The sequence below is a fragment of the Lithobates pipiens genome, unplaced genomic scaffold (genome assembly GCF_037356315.1).
Source record: "Lithobates pipiens isolate NorthernLeopardFrog02 unplaced genomic scaffold, aLitPip1_a1.2 Scaffold_19, whole genome shotgun sequence".
Classification (NCBI taxonomy): Eukaryota; Metazoa; Chordata; class Amphibia; order Anura; family Ranidae; genus Lithobates; species Lithobates pipiens.
In genome coordinates this window covers 327,819,229-327,844,419 of record NW_027507764.1, presented here as the reverse complement: position 1 = coordinate 327,844,419, position 25,191 = coordinate 327,819,229, and the positions used below count along the sequence as shown (strand labels likewise).

General features: G+C 40.9%; 1 protein-coding gene across 1 annotated transcript in view; it reads left to right on the top strand.

Moving 5' to 3' along the window:
- The window catches only part of DROSHA (drosha ribonuclease III), a 579,282-nt gene that overhangs the window by 254,223 nt on the left and 299,868 nt on the right, over window positions 1–25,191 (top strand). The window contains exon 12 of the mRNA XM_077492043.1: window positions 9,848–9,922. Coding sequence (XP_077348169.1) covers window positions 9,848–9,922 — 75 coding nt within the window. The remainder of the gene's footprint in view (window positions 1–9,847; window positions 9,923–25,191) is intronic.

The window sequence follows — 25,191 nt, the reverse complement described above, 5'->3', positions numbered from 1 at the left end:
GCCATACAGGAGCAACCATGTGGTTGTACACTGTAGAAAACCTGTAGCATGTTGCATTGTAATCTATCTTACAGTTTCTAACAAACAGAACAGACTTCATTTATACAGCGATTAGTGCTATAAAAATGCACTGATTACTGTGTAAATTACTCTGGCAGGGAATGGTTAACCGCCTAGGGGGGTGATGAAGCACAGCACAGTGGTGTAGTGGTTAGCACTCTCGCCTAGCAGCAATAGGGTCATTGGTTCAAATTCTGGCCATGCCACCATCTGCCTGGTGTTTGCATGTCCTCCCTGTGCTTGCGTGGGTTTCCTCCAGGTATTCCGGTTTCCTCCCACACTCCAAAGACATGCTGGTAGGTTAATTAGATCCTGTATATATAATAAAAAATAAAAAAATGGCCTTGGTATGTGTATATGTGTATGTGTTTGTAAGCGCGTCTGGACCATGCTAGATAAAGGACCGCACTATATCAAGATGCAACTCAACTCAAGTGTGTCCAAGTATCAGAGTTTAATAGATAAGCATGACTAAAAGTATTAAAACCCCATGTGTCCGTAATATATACAAATTGTAGTAGGCCTATCATTACTTATATTTTAAACTAGTGCTACAACATTGGTTTGATGTGTTTGTTTGCAATTGTTCTCCTTCTGCCTTTTTGTAGCAAAGCTCATAGAGGTGAATTAAGGTACGTGTTGAAAGGTTTTTATTCCAGAATGGAGCTTTGGCTGAGGGTTGAGTTGTTGGTGTAATCAGGCAGGCCAGGTCAATGACAAGTCTTGACAGCAGGGTACAAAGTCAGAACCCAGAAGTGTGGTCAGAGATAGGCAGGCTCACACAGGCTGGCAGAGTAATGCAGAATCGCCAGGCAAAGAAAGTAGTCCAGGAATCGGGCGAAGTTCAAAAGTCCAGTAGTTCAACTATATAGCACACTCAGGGAAGCAAATGAGCACAGTGTACAGGAAGTCCCCCAATTTAAACTGAGCTGATTGTGGATTGACTGCAGCTAGGAAGTAGGTGGAGCTTCCAGGAGCTGATGTACTTAGCAAAGTATATGCTGCAGAGGCTCAGATTCCCCAGTAGCAGAGCAAACGGAGCCGCAGCACAGAGGTGGAAGAACCCAAGTTCAAATCCAGGCACTTGACATGAATGAAGAGTGATTGCTACTGGTGATCACGTTGCTGGCATAAAGCACTGCTAAAACTTGATCCCTAAGTGACTGAGTTACATTTCAAAGAAAAATAGCTAGTTCCAGATTCCATAAAAAAGAACTATACATTTCTTAACGAGAAATATTTAAAAACGGGAAGTAAAAAAGGATGGCAGGCATCATTATGAATCTGATAGTCTTCATTGTGAATCTATTAGCCTTACACAGACTTCTCAAAACATGTTTTGGATGGATATATATATATATATATATATATATATATATATATAAATATATATATATATATATATATATAATAATTGTATTATGTCTGACTTTTAATAGGAATTTATTGTTGGCCATTATCGACACCTTTTTTGAAGCAGTGTTAAAAATCCTGCTTGCTGCATCTCTGGTGCATATTTGGCAAACCACACCAAAATGCACCTCCTCATTGAAATGCATTGAAAACACAGCAAAAACGCATCAACAATGCACCCACGTTGAGTCACATGACTTATAAAAAAACACACCATAAGCAAGCTTTTCATCTTCCAAAAATGTTCAGCGTCCAAAAATTTTAGTGCAGCACTGCCAGAGACTACTAAAGGTACCTTTTCTTGGAGAACGTTCAGTTTTTTTTTTTTTTTTTTTGTGTGTGTTTTACAGTATATCCCTGTAGGGCAGCAGATGGTCAGTTTTTAGTTGTAAAGGCACATATCTTATACCATGTGTTCCACATTTGAAAAAAAAAAAAAAAGATCTATTCTTTTGTAGTGCTACCCCCAAAGGAGCTGCTGTTAGCCCGTTCTTTCCCAAGACAGTGCAGAGGCAGCCATTCACACAGTGACATCATTCACCCAGCTTGTTGAACAATCTAGGGAATTGTATTTTTGTATTTTATTGCTTGTAGTAACTTGGTAGGGGATTTGGAATACTCTGAACTCTTGTGCACAATTCTACAGAGGACAGCTCTTTCTTCCTCTCTAAACAGCAGCATTCTTTCACTCACAGCTGGGAACCATGAGACAGTTTGCAGGAAAGATAGTGCTACACTGGAAGAGTCTGTAGGTTCAAAGCTGGGGACCATGAAGTAACTTTAGCGCAGGTATAGCTAGACTGCTTCATGGCTAGGGACTGTAAAGTAGCTTTAGTACAGATGCCGCTAAATAGGTTCAAGCCTGAAACAAGATCAGCCCATAGGTGCATCCTCCTGAAGAAAACTGCATCCAGTCCAAAGGGCAAGCATCCTCCTCTCAGTTCGCTGATCCATTCTCTCTGGAGGAGAAAAGGCAATCTCCTCAGGGCTCTGGACTATTTAACAGGATCACAGGCACCAACTGGGCACACCAACTCCACCCCCCCAAGACATTGGCTAGGGCTAGGCCTTGCTTGCTGTTCAGGTGAATTTTTGAACAATATTTGTTATTTTCTGCTATGAAACAAATCCAATAAAAATACATAAATGTCTTCATCAATTTAGACCAATATGTTTTCTGCTACATATTTTTTTGGTAAAAAAAAATCCCAATTAGTGTACATTGATTGGTTTGCGCAAAAGTTATAGTGTCTACAATATATGGGATATTTTTTGTTTATTTTTTTTTGCTTTTATTTTTACTAGTAATGGCGGCAATCAGCGACTTATAGTGGAACTGCTATATTGTGAAGGACAGTCAGGACACTGACACTTTTGACATTTTTTAGGGACCAGTGACACTAATACAGTAAGTGCTAAAAATATACACTGTCCTTGTACTAATGACACTGGCTGGGTAGAGGTTAAACATCAGGCGTGATCAAAGGGTTAACTGTGTGCCTAGCCAGTGTTTGCTAACAGTGTGGGAGGTGCTTTTACTAGGGCTTTACTTCTTCTCTACTGACAAAACGGCGATCTACCTTGTTCACATTGACAGAATGTCGGGTACACAGTCAAAACAGCAATCAGCGGGTGCAGGTGAACATCGGGTCTACGGGTCCCACTATCTAGAATCACAGCATGAGTGAGCTTCCAGCAGCACGCACTATGCTCAAAGTGCAGGATCATGTATATATACTTCTTCAGCCTACTATGCCAGAAATGGGGGACTCCAAATGTGGACAGTCTGACCGCCAGGTTCAAAAACAAGTTACCCCTGTTTGTGTCCAGGACCCTCTAGCATTGTCTTCTTCTTCATCGACTGCTCTGCAAAAAAGGAGAGAAGCTATTGGTGATTCCCATTGCATCAAACTGACCCAAAAGAATCTAGTATACAGTCATACTCAAACTTTTGGGAGACAACCCCTGGCTTTTCCAAACAGGACAGAACTGCTGTCCCAAGGCTATCTGCTGCATCATGTTTCTTGATCACTGGCTTTTATGACATGGCTGTTAAAACCCAGGTTTTGAAGGACAGAGGTATATCTAATTCTGTCATTCACACGTGTTCAAAGCCAGAGAAGCCTCTTCGAGAAAAATGTACTAACATACTTGGAAATTCTTTTTTTCTTGGTGTGAACAAAGGCATTTTGACTCCAGATATTGCTCAGTGCCTTGTATTATGGTCTTCCTTCAGTTGGAACTTAACAAAACTTGGCTCTAAGTACGCTTAAGGGACAGATTTCAGCTGTGTCCATTCTATTCACTTTCACTTCCTTCATTCGACGTGTCTCACCCCCAATACAGCACCCTGGACTTCCTTGAGATCTTAATTTGTTGTTCTCTGCCCTGCAGAAGTCATTGTATGAATATGTTAGGAAACCTCTCTTGGATGATCTCTTCTGGAAAGTGGCTTTTTTGGTGGCTTTTTACATCTGTCAAATGTGTTTAGGGGTTTGTCTCTCTTACGAGGAGCTCTTCCTCAATTAAGGCAATGTTCTTCCTTGTGTCCTACTCTTGTGTATCTAAATAAAAATGTTCTCTATACGGTGTCAGTAGTTTTAGTTTTATTTTTTATTATTTTTTTTTTTTAGGAGCCAAATTGGAGGGTTTTGGTGAAATATCAGGCATGCAAACAGACCCCTGATGTCTCACTTTTGAAACAGAGAACGGGACTGAGGACAGAGATTCCCCAGTCCTTTTGTCTGCTGTCTCAGCTGCACTCAACAGTAAATGAATGGGAATGTGCTCTGTGCGGAGTATCCTTTTTGTACTCTACCAGATTGGTGGGAGTTTTCTGGGCATTCCAATTTACAGCGTCTTTTGCTCAGCTTTATAAGCCTGTAATTTAATCTTCAATTGGCACCTTCATCAAGTAATACCAGGTTGATGTCCTGGCCTTTGTGAATGCACTTTTGGGCCCTGAGGTTCTTTCAGCAGTGCACTCAGCACCTTGTCTGTTTTTTTGAGCCCATTGCCACGGTTCTGTTTTAAAACAGTGTTATGCTAAAGATAGTAAAATGTAAAAAACAAACACATAAATGTCTTAAGATTTTGCATCTATGAAAAAATACAGCACATACATACAAAGTAAACAGTCCAATATATGCAATTTGTTCATAAAAGGTGCTTGAATAAGTTCAGTAAATAGAGCAAAAACACTCTCCTTGGAGAGAGGCATACAGACACCGGAAGAAACATCTAGATACGAGCTCGCTGCTCGTTTGTACATTGTGGTGCTGTATTTTACAAAATGTGAGTAAACTTATACTTTTAACGAATAAACTCAGAGTATGTTCAAACGTACTACACCATAGTAGGCTCTTTATCCCTCTCTCTACCCGATTATACTGAGCATCTAAGCAGTCCCTGGGACCCACACCCCAGAGAGATATGGAGTTACCCCCTCTGCATAAACCCTATCCATACTGGGACACATAGGAGGAATGCGCAGGATTTATCTCCCCCCATCTCCTAAATGCTGTTTACCTTACAGCAGTAAGGTAATTATCTAGTACATCCAAGGATCACCATATATTTAAAGTCACAGTGTCACCAGATGTACTTGCTCTTAAGAAACCCTTAAGAAAGTGCTGTTCCTGTAGAACATTCACCTACTTGCACTTTGGACACAGATTAGTGTCCAACTATCCACTTCTATACCTTGGACTGACATTTCCCCCTGTGTATTTTTTTCTATTTGTGACATCATTTATTACTATTATTTTTATCTTTATCTTTATTTTTATACTCATTAATTTGTCTTTTATTTATTTAAAATCAACAGTCATGATTGTCTGTGTATTTGTATTTTCTTTGTTTGCATTCACACTCGCATGTGATTATTTGTCTGCACGTTAGCACTTTATATTGTTTATGATTTTTTTAATTTATGGCACAGTGTATGTTTTTTTATATATATTCATTGATATATGTTGTCACGTGTTGCACACAGTTTTATTTCTCACATTTGAGAACCGCTTCCACTTGATTAATAATTCACACTTTGTTAGGAGCGCAAGACCATCACTTTACTACAAATCCACTTTGCACTGAAAGTGCACTTTGAAGTAAAATCTGAGGGTAGATCTGAAATGAGGGGAAGCTCTGCTGATTTTATCATCCAATCATGTGTAAGCTAAAATGCTGCTTTTTATTTTCCTTGCATGTCCCCCTCGGATCTACAGCAACTTTACTTCCAAGTGCACTTGCGGCACAAAGTGGATTTTCCTTTAGTAAATAACCCCCCATATTTGATGTGCCGTAAAAATTCTATTATGAATACAGGGTCCATATACTAAGACTGTATAATCGGAGATTCTTAATAAATGTGCCTATTTGCAGACCTATCCTGTATTTGTTTCTTTTTCTTGCTACAGTTACTTCTATTGATGATTCTAATGCCACCCACCTAGTGGTGTCAAGGCTAGAGTTAATCGGTAGTATTTAGAGCAACCTACCTGGTGCAAAGATCTGTGTGGAGACAGATGTGTTCTTTTTTTATGTTGCGGTCTGCATTCATTTTTTTTTTTTTTTTTTTTTTTTTTTTGCATTTTCACCAGATGCAAGTAGATTTATTCATCTATACCATTATATCCATATGTTGCGTTGAAAATTGTAACCTTGAACTTCTGTACTAGTAAGGGCTTTTCTGAAATCTGTCTTCCACGCTCTTATTTTATTTTTTTATTTTTTCTTCTTCTACATGCTGTGAAAACATACAATTTATTTTGTAAAAAGTGTTATTCTTAGTTAAAAAAAGGTTATTCAAAAATTAATAAACTCCATGTTAACACATTTTTTTTTTCCCTAACCTTGGAGCATGCTGGAGTGATTATTCTGATGTATAGCAAAGTTTCCTTTCTCAGAGTCTGGACAACATAGACTCAATAGGGTACAAATCCTATGTGAACATTTGTTCCGCAGGAGTAGATCAGAAAATGCAAGGAGAACAAAAATCAGCATTTTTACAATGGTAGAATTTTGGTCTAAAGCTCAATTACAGTGCCTTGCAAAATTATTCACCCTGCTTGGATTTTTACTTATTTTGTTACATTACAACTTTTAGTTCAATGTCTTTTTTAATCTGAATTATATGTGATGCATCAGAACACAAAAGTCTAAGTTGGTGAAGTAAAATTAGAAAAAAAATATATTCATAAAACAATTTTTCTGAAATAAAAAAAACTGATAATTGGCATGTGCATATGTATTCACCCCCTTTGTTATGAAGCCCATAAAAAGCTCTGGTGCAACCAATTACCCTCAGAATTCACATAATTAGTGAAATTATGTCCACCTGTGTGCAATATAAGTGTCACATGACCTCTCATTACATATACACACCTTTTTGAAATGCCCCAGAGGCAGCAATGTCTAAGCAAGAGGCACCACTAACAAAACAGTGCCATGAAGACCAATGTACTCTCCAAACAAGTAAGGGACAACGTGGTTGAGAAGTACAAGTCAGGGTTAGGTTCTAAAAAAAATATCCAAATCTTTGATGATCCCTAGGAGCACCATCAAATCTATAATAACCAAATGGAAAGAACATGGCACAACAGCAAACCTGCCAAGAGATGGCTGCACACCAAAACTCACGGACCGAAGGCAGCACAGAGACCTAAGGTAACCCTGGAGAAGCTGCAGAGTTCCACAGCAGAGACTGGAGTATCTTTACATAGGACGACAATAAGCCACACGCTGCTTAGAGTTGGGCTTTATGGCAGAGTGGCCAGAAGAAAGCCATTACTTTCAGCAAAAAACAAGATGGCGCTTTTTGAGTTTGTGAAAAGGAACATGGGGGACTCCCAAAATGTATGGAGGAAGAACCCAACACATCACATCACCCAAAGAATGCCATCCCCACAGTGAAACATGGTGCTGGTGGCAGCATGCTGTGGGGATGTTTTTCAGCAGTCGGGACTGGAAAACTGGTCAGAGTTGAGGGAAAGATGGACGGTGCTAAATACAGGGGTATTCTTAAGCAAAACCTGTACCACTCTGTGTGTGCTTTGAGGCTAGGCTGGAGGTTCACCTTCCAGCAGGACAATGACCCCAAACACACTGCTAAAGCAATACTTGAGTGGTTTAAAGGGAAACATGTAAATATGTTGGAATGGCCTAGTCAAAGCCCAGACCTTAATCCAATAGAAAATCTGTGGTATGCATGATCCAGATGCACCACTTTACAGACAGACTAAGGGGGCCCTCCAGTCAGTATATTTAACTACTTCAATACTGGGCACTTACACCCCCTTCCTGTCTAGGCCATTTTTCAGCTTTCAGCCCTGTCACACTTTGCATGACAATTGTGTGGTCATGCTACACTGTTACCACGTAACATTTTTATCATTTTCTTCACACAAATAGAGCTTTATTTTGGTGGTATTTAATGACTGCTGATTTTATCTTTTCCTAAAAAACAAAACAAAACTTTCAATTTTGAAAAAAAAAAATAGTTTTTCTTAGTTTCTGTCAGTAAATTTTGTCTCCTTCACTGATGGGCACTGATGAGGTGGAGCTGATGAGAAGGCACAAATATGCCACACTTATGGGCACTGATGGGTGGCATTGAGCAGTGGTGGGCAGCAGTGATAGCCAGCACTGACTGGCATCACTAATGTGTACTGATTGCTGGCAATTTTGGACACTGTTTGCTGGCACTGGTGGGCACTCACTTCTGGCACTGTGGACACTTTATCGTAATCGGAGCACTGATTATCAGTGCCCTGATTACATGCCTAGGTGTCTTCTGTGAGGAAATGCTGCTGATCGGCTCTCCTCTCCTCACATTCTGTCAGTGTGAGGTGAGGAGCGCCGATTACCGGCATCCCTGTGTTTACATTTGACCGATTGTGATTGGACACAGCCGATCACATGGTTAAATAGTAGCCATGGCCACAGCTTTTTACAGAGATCGGTTGGGATCGTTGGGCGCCGTCATGTGACGTCCACCCAGAATAAGAGCCGCACCACCCCGCTGTCATTTCACAGCAGGGCGGGCGGCAAGTGGTAAACAAATTTTTCATTTTTATTGCTTCACTTTAAGCATTATTAAAATCAGTGTCTTTAAAAAAAAAAAAGAAAAAAAGTCCCATAGACTTCGATGGAGTTTGTCGTTCAGGGCCAAACTTTTTCGATGCTCGAGAGTTCTGGTGCGATCTGAACTGAGGGGTGTTTGGCCCACCCCTAATTATTAATATATTTTTAATGTCTGGGTATATAGCTATTTTACAACCATATGTGTGTTGTGTATTTTAAGAAATGAGCATTACATCTAAAAAAAAAAGACCAGCTGACCACAGATATGACCTAACATGATAAGTAGGGGGCTAATTCCTAATGTGCATCAGGTCAATTCATTCATAATGCAGTTATGTTTTGAAAGCAACAACAGATCTCCATACTTGGCATTTGGAAATAAAATGTTTTGAAAACGGAATGCTTGCCAGCTAAAGCATGTGTCCTCTGTACAGTATAATGAGGTGCACAATATATTTACAGTGAAGCTGTGCTTTTGTTAAGAAGAAAATAACCCTCTGTTAGTGACCCATATACGTTGCTATAATTTTGGCAAACTTTTTTGACTGATTTTTACCTTTCTCTGTTCCAAAAAAAAATTGCATTGTGCCTTACTATGTTCTTTTCTCAAACTGATTTCTTATTAAGAGAGTTCATTATAATCTCCAACCTCTGTGTTAAAGTGAGAAAAAGCTGCAGTGTCTGCATCTCTTTAGGCGACGCTGAAACTTAGAAAGTATGTCACCACATAAGAAATGCTTATTGCAGGGGTTACCTATACCTGTGCTTGCTTGTATCTCAGTGTAGATTTCTTTGTAAAGCAGTTAGACATTCGCTCAAACAGGGGATCAATTGGGGTTCACATAGAAAAGCGCACATAGAAAGTAAAAATAGCCCATAGCCTATTAGCCCTGTATTAGAACGAAGTGACATTTGATTTTTATTTTATTTTTTTACAATTTAGGTAAATTATAGCGGCAACAGATTTAAATGTACGGTGTAGGCAGTTTTAAATAACTGTAAATAAAAAAATAGTATGCATAGTGATGTCCTTGCAGAGAACTAAGTTGGGAAATGTAGGTCACTGTACATGGTGTGAACAAGCCCAAAGAATTCTCTGCAGGTCATTTTTTTTTTTTTTTCCATGGGTTTTTATGCACGTCATGCAAACAAATCCTTAGTGTGCCAGAAATATAACTTGTGTCCAACTGCGTTTCATGAAAATATCTTCAATCTGTGTGATGTAACAGCACATGTTTCTGTGCAGTTTTCTATTGGATATAATTACATTTCTGATTTTGTGTTTATTTAGGACCAACTGCTGAAGATAATTGTGCTGTGTGTCCACAATTTCATTTCATGCCTCGTTTTGTAAGATTTTTGCCAGGTAAGATCTTCATAATTATTATATCCTATGCTGTCCTATTTAATGCTTAAGGTGTACCCTTCTTCCAGACACTGGGGAATTCTGCCTCTGATATTGAATTTAGTTGAACAGAGACTGCTTTACCATTGATGTCCAACCTTTGCCCAGTAAGATTCCCCTCCCAGCACATGCACATTGATCTCTACCCAGTTTCCTCCCCCCAGCACACAAAATCTCAATTTTTTTAAGTTGACTGCTGCTGTTTACTCTTTGTTGCTTCCCTGAACTTGTGCTCTGGGAACATGCACTGTGTAAATCATACATATACAAGCCAATCACAGGGAGATCAGCTGCTAGTTTAAGAGCTGGTGGGAGAAGCAGTGCTGCAATTTACAGAGAAGGCTATTCTATTGGTTCTTCGTTTACATTTTTTGTCCCAGGAGTGTGCACATAAAGAAGACCATCAAGGCAACATATCCACCCTATATGCTGTTCCTGGGAAGATCTTCTAGTTCTCCTCTTTCAGAAATGAGTATTTGAATCACAAGTATGTGAATGATGCTTCTACATTTTGTTGTGCTCAGTTTTATTTGTTTATAAACACATTTTATTATGTTCAAGACAAAGCCAGAAATACAATAGTGCCAATCGATGTAGTAACAAACTGGCATGACAAAAATGCATTTGTGCAAATATTGGAGAATCAAATATTAAATTTTGCATGGGACAAAACATAAGGACTCAAACCATTCAAGGGGGAACATTCCAAAGCCATAAAGAGTGATCATGTCTATAAAAAAAAAAAAAAAAAAAAAAAAAAAAAAACAGAGAACATATCCTGGTACTTGAAATTATTGTAGATAATCTAGTAATTAGGACTCTCAAAAAGATAAATTGGTCAATGATGACTGGCGATAGCCTGAAGATAATCAGTACGTGCACCAGTATTCCCATTTCCTTTCAAATAACAGCATGGTGTCATAAATGGTGTTGTAGATTTTTTTTCCATAATTTTGTTTACATATGGAAGACAACTTGAGGCCATATTATTAAGCCAGATCTCCAATTAAGAGCAATGACCCATTGAATGGCACTGAATAAGGAGTGTAGTAACCTTTTACATGGAGGGGGTACATCTTGGATGGAGTGAGTGTAAGCCCTTGTACACACGGTCAGACATTCCGACAACAAAATCCGTCGGATTTTGTCTGACGGATTTTTTCTGAAACTTATGTTGCATACACATGGTCAGACAAAGTTGTCGGAAAATCCGATCGTATGTAACGTGATGACATAATTTCGTTATGACGGGACTACAGTTAGGCTAGTAGCCAATAGTTTTGGTCTAGGAATTTGATCTGAGCATGCGTGGCACTTTGTCCGATCGGAATTCTCTACACGCAATCGGACAAAGTCCGATCGGATCATGTTGTCGGAAAGTTTTATAGCCCAGCTCTAAAGAATAGAGGGTGTACGTGTATGAAGATTTGAGAGCATACCTAACCAGTCAGAGGTCGATAATTCTAATGCAGCTTTGGCATTCCATGGGGCCATCGGGAGGATTTATCTGAGAGTTGAAGGGCATTAAGGAACCCATAAAGTGTTGAGATCATACCTTTTATCCCTGGGTGAAAAAAAAGACTTAGCTGCTTGAAAGTGGTAAAGGATTTCTTGAGGGTCAGTGTGTAGTTGGTGCTGTATAAGTGTCAAATTTGTAGGTATTTGAAATGTTCACAGTTAGGAAAATTATGCTTTTGTTGGATGTGAGCAAAAAATGTGAATCAATCATTATTGAACTTAAAGAGACCTAGTTATGGTCCACCTAATGTTAAAAGTTAGAACTAGATGATTATGCCCTAGGAAAGTTGACATCTCCCATCTGCAATACCCTGCCAATACTCTGCAATACCCTGCCAATACTCTGCATAAATTGCCATTCCCAGCCATACTCTGAGACACCCTGCAATACCCAGCCATACTCGGAGATCCCCAGCCATACTCAGAGATACCCTGCAATGCCCAGCCATACTCGGAAATACCCTGCAATGCCCAGCCATACTCGGAAATACCCTGCAATACCCAGCCATACTCGGAGATACCCTGCAATACCCAACTATAGTCGGTGATACCCTGCAATACCCAGCCACAGTCGGTGATATCCTGCAATACCTAGCCAGCCGTCATATGATGTCCTTGACTTTGTGCGGGGATATCTGAATGATGGGTGTAGCTACAGGCATGATTCAGATATCAGTTTTTTCAGCTGGCGATTCCCTACTCCTATTACCTAGTAGCGACGTTTGGTGCCATTCCACGAGCGTGTACAGTTTTGAAGATTGACATGTTGGGTATCTATCTACTCAGTGTAACTTCATCTTTCACATTATGGAAAAACATTGGGCTAACTTTACTTTTTTTTTTGTTTTTTTTAAGCACAAAACTGTTTTTTTTCCAAAAAAGAAAACACGTTCAAAAAATTGCTGCGCAGATACCGTGTGAGATAAAAAGTTGCAACGACCACCATTGTATTCTCTAGGGTCTTTGCTAAAAAAAAAACATATATAATGTTTTGGGGTTCTATGTAATTTTCTAGCAAATAAATGATGATTTTTACATGTAGGAGAGAAATGTCAGAATTGGCCTGGATGCTCCAGAACACATGATGGTGCTTCCTGCATGTTGGGCCTCTGTGTGTGGCCACGCTGTGTAAAAGTCTCACACATGTGGTATCACCATACTCGGGAGTAATAGCAGAATGTGTTTTGGGGTGTAATTTGGGGTATGCATGTGCTGTGTGTGAGAAATAAACTGATATGACAATTTTGTGAGAAAAAAAAATCTTGATTTTGCAAAGAATTGTGGGAAAAAATTACAACTTTAAAAAACTCATCATGCCTCTTACTAAATACCTTTGAATGTCTTCTTTCCAAAAAGGGGTAATTTGGGGGGTATTTGTACTTTTATGGCATGTTAGGGTCTCAAGAGTTGAAATAGGCCATCAGTCCTTCAGGTGTGATCAATTTTCAGATATTGGCACCATAGCTTGTGGACTCTAACTTTCACAAACACCAAATAATATCCACCAAGTTGTACTTATTTTTACCAAAGATATAAAGTAGTATACATTTTGGCCAATATGTATGAAGAAAAATGACTAATCTGCTAAATTTTATAACAGAAACAAAGAAAAATTCATTTTTTTACAGAATTTTCGGTCTTTTTTTCTTTTATAGCACAAAAAATAACCCAGCACAAAAAATAACCCACCAAAAGAAAGCTCTATATGTGTGAAAAAAGGACAAACATTTCATATGGGTACAGTGTTGCATGACTGAGTAATTTCATTCAAAATGTGAGAGCACCGAAAGCTGAAAATTGGTCTGGTTTTTAAGAGTGTTTAATTGCCCAGTGGTCAAGTGGTTAAATTCAGTCACCCTTGGTGTAACTGTTGATGTTTAGGTTATGGATAATCGCATAAGCTAAAGGCTCCATGGCAACCATGATGAGGAGGAGTGAAAGGGGGCACCCTTGCCTCCTGCACCCCAAGGAGAAAAAAAATCTGGGTTATAGCCAAGTCATTTAAACCCTGGTACTTGGGGTATGATACAGAGACTAAAACCTGTGCACAAATGCATCTTTGAAGCCAAATTTTATTGAGAATCTTTGGATACAAGGCCATGTAACACTGCCTGATGTATATCACAGCTTAAAGTGATTGTAAACAATCACCTTGTAAAACACCCGTTCAGTTTAAAATAAAAATGAAACGCAAAACATGTGTGCATAGATATAAAAAAAACATTATCAATACCTGTTTTTCCCCTTTTTTTTACAAGTCATCTTATTCCCTCTGTTCTGAGCTGCATAAGAGCTGGGCGGCACAGCAGCACACTGATATTCCCAGTGAAAGGCTGTGCAGAGGAGCCATGTCAGAACAAGTCTGCTCATTGGAGCAGAGCAGGCTAAGTTCTCAGCACATCTAGAGAACTGACCATGGTGTGTTCTCCTGCTTAGTGGGGTAAGCTTTTAATAGGAAAGCAGAGGCACTGGCAGGAACACCAGAGATTTATTACAAAGAGAATAGGATAAGTTTTCATAAAATTACATGGTACAGCAGGCACAGATCAGGAATATAAAATGTTGTGTTTACATATTCTTTAAAGGGTTAGTGTACCATTAAAAAATAATGTTCTAGTTACTTGTACAGGGGGCGAAGGTCAATACATAAAACTGTGCACAATAAAAAAAAAATAACTTAACCCACCAGTAAAGCCACTGCTTTCTGTTATCTATTCAAAAGCCACAAATACATTGTTGTTATTCATACCTTCTAACGTAGTACAGATAACTGCTCCTGTGAACCCCTGCCATGCACTCTCCCGGCAGCTTCCCCTAAGCATTGCCACCTCACATGCTATATTTTTTTTAAACCACTTTGCCTATTCAACATTTTAATTTGATAGATTTGGCAAACACTGATTTTGATGGGGTTCAGGTTTGGCATCTGTTCACCGAACCCTGCTCAAACCAAACCCAGGACACTTTGGCTCATCACTACTTCTTTTTTTTTTTTTTTTTTTTTTTTTTACATTTGCCTGCCAGTTTAGAATCTTTAGCTGGTAGGTAAATGTGCCAGGTGGTGATGAGTCACTGCTTGTTAGGACTTTGGAGGATGTCGGCTTCCTGTCAACCTAGAGGAAGCTGTCCTAATAATTATGACTATAATCTATTGTTGAAGGTTCACTCTAAAGATTAAATGTTCCTGTGTTTTGTTTTGTTTTTCTCTTAGGATCACATATAGTTACACAGTGAAAGGCAACAAAAAACGTTTACATATATTGCATAGCAGAGTAGGGGTATGTACCATCATCCTAATTGAGTTAATAGAAAAATCGACGGTTAACATGAGCTACTCCAAACAAAATGCCCTGTAACGCCTATGGTGGTTAAAGGACTATCTTGGTACCCAGTAATTTGAGACAAGTTTTAGTAAATAAAATGTAGTACATTATAGAAAAATACATAAAATACAGTCACAACAAAACAAACTAGGAATTGTATACAGCTGCATTGGGTTAACACTTATATAATCTAGAACCCATCTGATAAATGGTAAGAGTGATGCAGGTGCAGACAGTGTGCTCAACAAGTTTCACGAGAAATGGCGCTTCTTCAGGAGGTGTCAATCAGAGCATCTAAAAGTAAGTAAATGCACTCATAGTTACACAATCAAAGGACAAATAATGTTACATCATATTAACAACACTACTGGGTGGGTCATTTCCATTTTAACTCTTTGCACACCATATCCAATTCATCCCCTTTCATCACCCTTTTCCTGTTCATTTCCTTTTGCCCTTCTCCACATTCCCCTCACTATTACCCTCCAATCTTTTTTCCCTATCCTTCCCTCTCTCTCACATGCCTCCCATATCCCCCTTTTCCCCTCCCTCTCCCCCCTTTACTCTTCCCTCCTCCTCCCTCTTTCAACCTAGTTATATACATTTGTTTTCCCCCTTTATTTCTTCCCCTTTATTATCTTGATTCCCACTCTCTTCAATTTTCTTATCCCTTTCTCCCTCTTTTCTCCCCTTCCCCCCTTCCCTTCCCCTCCCCCTCTCCCTTATCTTCCCCCTCTCCCTTCTCTTCCCACCCCCCTCTCCATTCCGCTCCTCCCTTCCCCCCCTTCCTTATCCCCTCTCCCCCTTCCTTATCCCCTCTCCCCCTTCCTCCCCCTCCCCCCCCCCTCCCCCTTCCTTCCCCCCTCTCCCCCTTCCTCCCCCCCCTCTCCTCCCCCCTCTATCCATTTCCCCCATCCAATCACCCCATCCACCTCTCCCTATTCCCCCTCTTTTCCTCTCCCTTCTCTTTTTCTTTATCCCTTCCCCCTTCCTTTTCTCTTTCTCCTTCTTTTTCTTATCCCCCCTTTTCTTTTCATCCACCCCCCCTTCTTTCTTTATCCCCATCATGTTTCCCCTCCCCCTTCCTTCCTTGCTATTCCTCTTATCTCCTTTCCCTTTCTCTTTTTTTTTCATTTTTTTCCCACTCACCACCCCCACCTTAATTCTCCTCTGTGTGCTTGAGCATTGGTCCCACACTATGATCACATGTAGATCCTTTTATATTATTTTAGTCTGCCCCACATCTACTGCCTCCCGTGTCCTCCCTGGGAGAGTCTCCAATGTTGTTTGATGCCCCCCTTGGGTTTTCATTGAGGAGTTATGCTGTTTTCTTTAAAACACATAAATCAAGTTCTATGGGTAGCTTTGCTACAATGATGATTCATTATTTGTTCTTTGATTGTGTAACTATGAGATTGTATTTACTTACTTTTGGATGCTCTGATTAATACTCCTGAAGAAGTGATATTTGTCACAAAACTTGTTGAGGACACCATCTGCACTTGGATCCAAAATAAAAAAAAATATTGGAAATAGATTCTACAATATGTTAAAGAAGTTACTAAAATAGCAGTTGAAGAAGATCAGTGGATAGTCTTGTTCCACGGCGTAGAAGGGGGTTAAAACAATACCAAACGTCATTAACACCACACCTCTTAAATGCAGCAAAAAAAAACTGATACCTAAGAAATGGCAGGAGGCGGAATTCTCAACAATATAGGAATGGGTAGATGCAGTGGAAGAAACATATACCATGGAAAGCCTAAGTAATGGTAATGGAGATACAAGAGATGCAACAATAGACAAATGGAAAGCTTGGAAAGATAAAAAAAAAAAAAATCTTGGTGCTATGCAGAACAAGTAAGAGCCTAAGACCTGTACGGGAAATAGGAAAATAAATTGACATAACATAGGTAGTAAGGCAATAATGGGTAAGCATGGGAGGGGGGGGGGGGCTGATGGAGTCAGGGTGAGGGGAGGCTTAGGCTGAAGCTTGCCATATTAATGTTTTGTAAGCACTTATTAATTAAGATGAAATTGCACATAAAAGGAATGTATAGGATTTTGATATATGCTATGATGATGTGAAGACAAGAAGGGACAGTATTGAATGCAAAGTTGATTCAAGTCTCTCTTGAGAATTCACTGAAGTGGCAAAAAAAATAAAAAAATGTGGCAAAGATTTTGAGTTTGTTATTTATAACCTTAATTGGGTAGTACAGGGTATGATCCTTGTTAGGGTTGGGGAGAACTTGGCTTATAACATATGCTGAGGAAATTCCTTGCCTTACAAGATGTAGTTAAACATCTTAGATAACCCGGGGAGCAATATCTGAGTGAATTTCTTGTTGTAGGTCATTGGGTATCCTACTGTATGTCTGTGCACAGCCACCCCCTTTAGACAATCCAATGAACACAGAGTGGGATTATAAAGAGAAGGCATTTGTTTATAAAATGTAGTAAATATCTCAGTGACCTTTGTAGGGTGGAACTCCAAATTGTCCTTTACTACTCTGAAGTTTGTAAACATGAGGTGACTTAACAGAATGGCTAAGCTCCCTGGCAAACATCACAGAAGCAGAACAGCTATTCAATACAAATTTAGCTTTAGACCACCTCAAAGCCTTCTCTGGATTCTCTAACATAAGGGTATCTAGAGCCACTTGTTTCTGATTTGTTTGTTTAATGTGCCGGTGAGTGCTTTTGGCCATGAAGATCATATTGATCATCTAAGGCTATTGTAAGTGATCGTATCTCAGCGAGTTAAGATTTATTGCAAGCTGTGGTAATACCAGGCATTTGACCCCTCATCACCTGCTTTGTGAGCTGATCAGATGGCTGTAACAGCAAGATCATCTGATTTATTAACCTTAAAGTACTCCTTCATATTGTCAGAAAGTTGTTTGAGAATAGCTGGACCAGATAATATTGAATCAATCATTAACCATGTATAAAGAGTAGTGAATAATCCAATTTGAGATGTATGAAGATTTACAATTCAGTGTTCTGACCACAGACATACGTGTATGGCCATGAATATAGAATTGGCCAAAGTACCAGAGAGCAAAGAACTATAGTTTATGTGAGCATAAGTATTGTATTGTAGGGATGAGAGCAAATGGTGCATTCTTTAGCTTCAATATTACTTTTTAAGTGCCTGCTGTCATACTGTCTACACATGCACATGCATGTATTGAAGTCATTGGCTGACAGCTAATCACATGGTAAGGGGCCGGGACTGGCCCCTTACTCAGATTGGTGATCACCCAAGTCTCAGTGACTCTGTGATCACAGCACACGCAGGCAACATGCACAGGGGAGGTCGTCATATGACAGCTTCCCAGGAATTCACATCCGCGATGTGGCCGTCATTAGGCCATAGCGCGGATGTCAAGTGGTTAAAGTCTTTTAAAACCTTCCCTTTTTCTTTGTAAGCATTTGGATGTGGTACCACATAATGGAAGTCATGTCTCTACATTTTTGCTTAGCTCTCTATATTACTCCTCTTTGAAATGTTTGACAGCACCCAAATAGTGACATGTGGCAACTGAGGTGCTCTCATAGAATTCCAAATTATACTGACCCCAGAGATGAAGGTGGAAATTGAATGTACTTTCTGTAAGTAATGTGTATAGGGTCACATATTGTGAAGAAAATCTGTAAAGAATTAACATTTGGGGGAGTCTTAATGTCTTAATTTAAAGGGAGTATGTTCGGCTAAGTAGAGGAGGATTGCTGTCAGATTTAAAGGAGTTGTAAAGGCCGGAGGGTTTTTTTATCTTAATGCATCCTATGCATAAACTTGTATGTGTAGCAGTACCCCCCTAATTACCTACCTGAGCCCTTTCTCCAGGGTTGACCATGATCCCCTCTGCCATCCAGTACACTCCTCCTGATTGGTTGAGACAGAGCAGCAGCACTATTGGCTTCTGTAGCTGTCAATCAAATTCAGTCAGCCAATCAGGGGAGAGAGGGTGTGGGGCCAGGTTGGGGCTTCATATCTGAATGGATATATGGAACTCTGACTCGGCTTGGGTGCCCCCTGTAACAAGCTGCTGGCTGAGGGGCACTGAAAAGAGGGAGGGGCTAGGAGCGACGAAGAGGGACCAGAGAAGAGGAGAATCCAGGCTGCAAAACCAACTGCAAAAAGGAGGTAAGTATAACATGTTTGTTTAAAAAAAAAAAAAAAACGAGCCTTTATAATCACTTTAATGCCTTTTAGGCTCCTTTCATGTGGTTGTTCCGATGAGTTACGCCATGCAGCCCTAAGGACAGGCGGTTGTGAAAACACGTTTCTGTTTATACCTGCCCTCCCTCTGGGTCTGATCAGATATGTTAAAAAAGCAGAAGATAACGGTATCCTTTCCTGTTTTGCCAGACGTGATTGAAGGTAGCCAGTTGTAAATGGACTGCAGAGTCCATTTACACCTGGCCGCTCATGGGACCTGTCCATGCCTGCTCTACATAAACTAAGTGGACACATGTGACATTCTTTTTGCTCTGCTCCAATCAGCAGGAGATCCGCTCACAGATTCCCCTCTGATTGGAGCTGAATCTGCCCCATGTAAATTGGCCTTGCAGAGACTTATTTATTAAAAAAAAGACACTCTTTCCAGGCCTTAGCTAAAACTATAAGGCTGTTAATACTGTAAAGCCTTTAATGTTAAATTTCATGTAATCCTGATAGCACCATTGTTAATTGGCAGCTGGCTTATTGGCAGGTAGCTTAGGTAGCCTTCCAGCCCAACACGTTTTTTTTTTTTTTTCTTGCAGGTGTTTTTCTATTATGCTGTTTTTCTGTCTGATCAGCATTTGAGTTATTTTACCAGCTTAAAGAGGAGCTGCACCTTTAAGAAAAATATTAAAAGCCAGCAGCTACAAATATTGCAGCTGCTGACTTTTAATAAATTGACACTTACCTGTCCCAGGTATGTTGGCAGCAGATGATGAGCAATCTCTGCTGCCCCCGCCACCATCTTCTGTCAGGGAATCGGGAAGTGAAGCATTGCGGCTTCACTGCCCGGTTCCGTACTGCGCATGCTCGAGTCGCGCTGCGTGTCTCCACTGGTCCCCGCTGTGTCCTGGGAACTGTATGTTTCCCAGAACACAAGGGGGGGGGGGGGGCGCATCTGCGGCTAGCTTGTCCCAGAAGTGGGTGCAGATACCTGGATTATCCAGGTATCTGCATCCCCCTCCCCCCCTGAAAGGTGCCGATTGTGGCACCGGAGGGGGGGAGGGATCAGATGAGCGGAACTTCCACTTCAGGGTGGAGGTCCGCTTTAAGTCAAATTCAGATATTCACATTAAATCTTCTGAACATGCAAAAATATATGTTACATTGAGAGACAGATATCGGTGGTTGATACGACAGGGCCACAAGTTTATTTTTAACACCTTGCAGAACAGTAATTATGTAGTGATTGACATATTTATTGCTATTATTGTTAGCAGGTTAAGTTAAAGGTGCAGTTTAGGCTAAGCATTCCTGCAGAATTATGTATTCAGGCCACCTCCAATGCTTTGAAGGTTAGGTGTCAACTTGACTTGATAATGGTAGGTTATTTAAAATGTAGATGCAGAGCAGTTGACGCTGTACAGGAGGATGGCTGTCTGGATAAAAGACACAGAAGAAGAGCCCAGGTAGGCTGGTATATCTTGAGAGCTGTAAGACAATACAAAGTGCTAGCAAAGTAATGTATAAGCTGCTTGATGAGCTGGGATTTTCTCAGCTCCAAGAGCATGCCCAAAACAAGTGGCAGCAAGAGGAATGCAAAGAAAGGAGGGATTTAACTTTTGCAGGCCCTTCTGGCTCTACTTCTAATATCCCCAATACAGAAACTGTAACGATATTGTATTAGACATTTTTTTTTTTTTTAATGTCCCATGTAGCAAAGTGTAATTTTTTCATTATTGTCACATGGAAAGATATGATAAAATATTTACAAAAATGTGAGGGTGTACTCACTTTTGTAAGATACTGTATATGAGGACTTGTGGATACTAATACACAATGATGGTTGGTTCTTTAATATATGGATATTGACATATGGACTGCACTGGTGAAGCCTTGGTTATAAGGGCACACTGATGATATGCAGTACGGAGAGGCAATGATGGTGTGGTTAGGATTTGCCACATAGTGGAATGTTCTGGTGCATATATGTTCCTTCTCCAAATGTGGGCATCATGGAAGCAAATCCAAGTTCAAAGTATTCCTTGGCAGACTACTAGCAGAGATTCATCACTACTCATCATGGTGTATTAGTCCTCATATACAGTATATTGTAACTGCAATATTTTTAGTAATCACCTTAAGGGGAAATAAAGGCAATTGCCATTTGTAAAAAGAAGGTTCTTCTGTTGATGACGAAGTGGATAATTAAATCAGCTATCCTTTTGAGCAGACTGCCTTTATATTTATTGTTGAACCATTTCAGTCAAATCTTTTAGCCCTACAGTATGTATATTGGTCAAGAAGTATGCCATTATTTAGTATCCTGTATAATGGGAGAAATCAATACTAATATATATATATATATATATATATATATATATATATATATATATATATATATATATATATATATATAAAATATTTTATTATATCTTTTCATGTGACAACACTAAATAAATTACACTTTTGTACAATGTAAAGTAGTGAGTGTACAGCTTGTATAACCATTTAAATTTGCTGTGACCTCAAAATAACTCAGCACACAGCCATTATTGTCTAAACCGCTGGAAACAAAAGTGAGTGCACCTCTGAGTGATAATGTCCACATTAGTCCCAGAAGTGTCAATATTTTGTGTGGTCACCATTATTTTCTAGCACTGCCTTAACCCTCTTGGGCATGGCGTTCACCAGAGCTTCACAGGTTGGCACTGGAGTCCTCTTCCACTCGTCCATCACCGAGCTGGTGGAGGGTTTCTCCACCTTTTGTTTGAGGGTGCCCCACAGATGCTCAATAGGGTTTAGGTCTGGAGACATGCTTGGTCAGTCCATCACCTTTACCCTCAGCTTCTTTAGGAAGGCAGTGGTCGTCTTTGAGGTATGTTTGGGGTTATTATTCCCTCAATGAACTGTAGCTCCCCAGTGTCGGCAGCACTCATGCAGCCCCAGACCATGACACTTCCACCACTATGCTTGACTTAGACAAGATACACTTATCTTTGTACTCCTCACCTGGTTACCGCCACGCATGCTTAACACCATCTGAAACAAACGTTTATCTTGGTCTCATCAGACCACAGGACATGGTTCCAGTAATCCATGTCCTTTGTCTTCTTGTTTTTAGCTGCGGGCTTTCTTGTGCATCATCTTTAGAAGAGGCTTCCTTCTGGGATGAAAGCCATACAGATCAATTTGAGGCAGTGTGTGGCGTATGGTCTGAGCACTGGCAGGCTGATATATATATATATATATATATATATATATATATATATATATATATATATATATATATATATATATATATATTACACTGCTCAAAATTTTTGAATATAAACATTTTTCAATCAGAGTATAGCATCAAGTCAATTAATCGCCTGGAATATTGATCTGGCCAGTTAAGTAACAAAGGAGGCTGTTAATCAGTTTCAGCTGCTTTGTTGTTAATGTGATTAACAACAGGTCCACTAGAGGGACAACAATGAAACAACCCCCAAAACAGGAACAGTTCTATAGGTGGTGGCCACTGACATTTCCACCCCCCCCCCCCCTTCTTTTCTGACAGTTGTTTTACTAGTTTTGCATTTGACTTGAGTCACTGTCACTACTTTTAGCATGAGGCGATACCTGGACCCTACAGAGCATTGATGGCGAACCTTGGCACCCCAGATGTTTTGGTGTTACATTTCCCACAATGCTCATGCACTCTGCAGTGTAGTTGAGCATCATTGGAAATGTAGTTTTAAAACATCTGGTGTGCCAAGGTTTGTCATCGCTACTATAAAGGTTGCACAGGCAGTCCAACTCCTCCATGATGACAATATGTGCTATTGCCAGGAGGTTTGCTGTGTCTCTCAGCATGGTCACAAGAGCATGGAGGAGATTCCAGGAGACAGGTGGTTACTCTAGGAGAGCTAGACAGAGCCATAGAAGGTTCTAACCCATTAGCAGGACCAGTATCTGCTCCTTTGTGCAAGGAAGAACAGGATGAGCACTGCTAGAGCCCTATAAAATGACCTCCAGCAGGCCATTGGTGTGAATGTCTCTGGTCAAACAATTAGAAAACGTCTTCATGAGGGTGACCTGAGGGCTGTTGTCCTCTAGTGCAGCGTTTCTCAACTCCAGTCCTCAAGGCGCCCCAACAGGTCATGTTTTCAGGCTTTCCATTATTTTACATAGGTGATTTGATCAGTTTCACTGCCTTCGTAATTACCACAGCTGTTTTATCTGAGGGAAATCCTGAAATCAGGACCCGTTGGGGTGCCTTAAGGACTGAAGTTGAAAAACACTGCTCTAGCGGGCCCTGTGCTCACTGCTCGGCACCATGGAGCTTGATTGGCATTTGCCATTGAACACCAGAATTGGCAGGTCTGCCACTGACACCCTGTGCTTTTCACAAATGAGAGCAGGTTCACCGTGAGCACAAGTGACAGGCGTGAAAGGGTCTAGAGATGCCATGGAGAATGTTATGCTGCCTGTAACATTGTTCAGCATGGCAGTTTGGGGGTGGGTTAGTGATGGTCTGGGGCGGCATATCCATGGAGGTATGCACAGACCTCTACAGACTAGACAATGGCAAACAAATATATATGTGTCTGAAATCTGAAACAGATCCTATTGGACTGAAAAGTCTTTTGACTAACAGCTGCAAACTGCAGCAAACGAGAGACTCAGGAGAGAAAGCCCACTATGTCAGGGGCCAGCCTTATGCAGGGAATCCGAAGCAATCTCTAAGATATGTAAGAGAAGAAATTGCAGTCAGGGTATCAGGATGAAATCCTTGGACCCATTGTCAGAACCTATGCTGTGCAGTTGGGCCTGGATTCCTCCTGGCGCACAACAATACCCAGCCTCTTGTGGCGAGAGTATGCAATTCAATAGAACATCTCTGCGACATTATGTTTCAGTTCATCCATTGCTGTCAGGTTGCACATCAGTCTGTTCAGGAGCTCAGTGATGCACTGATCCAGATCTGGGAGGAAATTCCCCAGGACACCACTCATTAGGAGCATGCCCTGAGGTTGACAGGCATGCATACAAGCACATGGGGGCCATACAAACTGCTAAAACCAAATTTCAGCAAAATAGACTAGCCTGCTGCTTAATTTTTTCACTTAGATTTTCGGAGTATCTTTAAATTCAGCCCTCTGCGGGTTGATAATTTTCATTTCCATCAAATGATAATAACCGTTATCTAATAATAAAACCGGCATGGGTTCCCCTCCAGGGGCATACCAGGCCCTTATGTCTGGTGTGGATTTTAAGGGGAACCCCCTACGCCGAAAAAACTGCGTGGGGGCCCCCAAAAATCCATACTAGACCCTTATCCGAGCACGCAGCCCAGCCGGTCAGGAAAGGGGAGGGGACGAGCAAGCGCCCCCCCCCCCCCCAAAGCACCTTGTCCCCATGTCTGATAAGCCGGGCAGGCTTATCGGAATCCGGGAGCTCCCTTTAATAAGGGGGCTCCAAGATCCTGGCCCCCCTTATGTGAATGAGTATTGGGTACAATGTACCCCTACCTATTCACCTGGGGAAAAAGTGTCAAAGTAATTTATTAGGCAGCTCCGTGGGGTCTTTTTTTCCAACTTTGGGGGTCTCTTCCGACTCCTTCACGCTCTCCGGTTCTTCTCCCGCTCTCTGGCCTCTTCTCCCGCTCTCTGGCCTCTTCTCCCGCTCTATGGCCTCTTCTCCCGCTCTCTGGTTCTTGTCCCCCTCTCCGGTTCTTCTGCCGGGCTCCTCCTCTATCATCTTCCATCTCGTTTCCTAGCAGTGGCCAGTCTTCTCTGTCCTTCTTCCCTCTTCTCTTCTTCCGATGTTGACACAACACTCTCTCTCACTGTAATACCGTGTGTGAGGTGCGCAATGACTTATATAGCCATGGGTCATGGTCACCGGGTGATGTCACATGGTGACCCCGCCCCTTATGACACCAAGTCCCGGGGCATTCTGGGACGGTGATGTCATAAGGGGTGGGGTCACCGTGTGACATCACCTGGTAACCACGCCCCATGACCATATAAGTCGTTGCACACCTCGCACATGGCATTACAGCGGGAGAGAGAGTCGTGTCAACATCGGAAGAAGAGTGAAGGAGGATGGAGAAGACCGGGCCACCGCTAGCAAAAAAGCTGGAAGAAGATAGCGGAGGAGCCGGTCAGAAGAACCGGAGAGCAGGAGAAGAGGCCGGAGAGTGTGAAGGAGTCGGAAGAGACCCTCGAAGT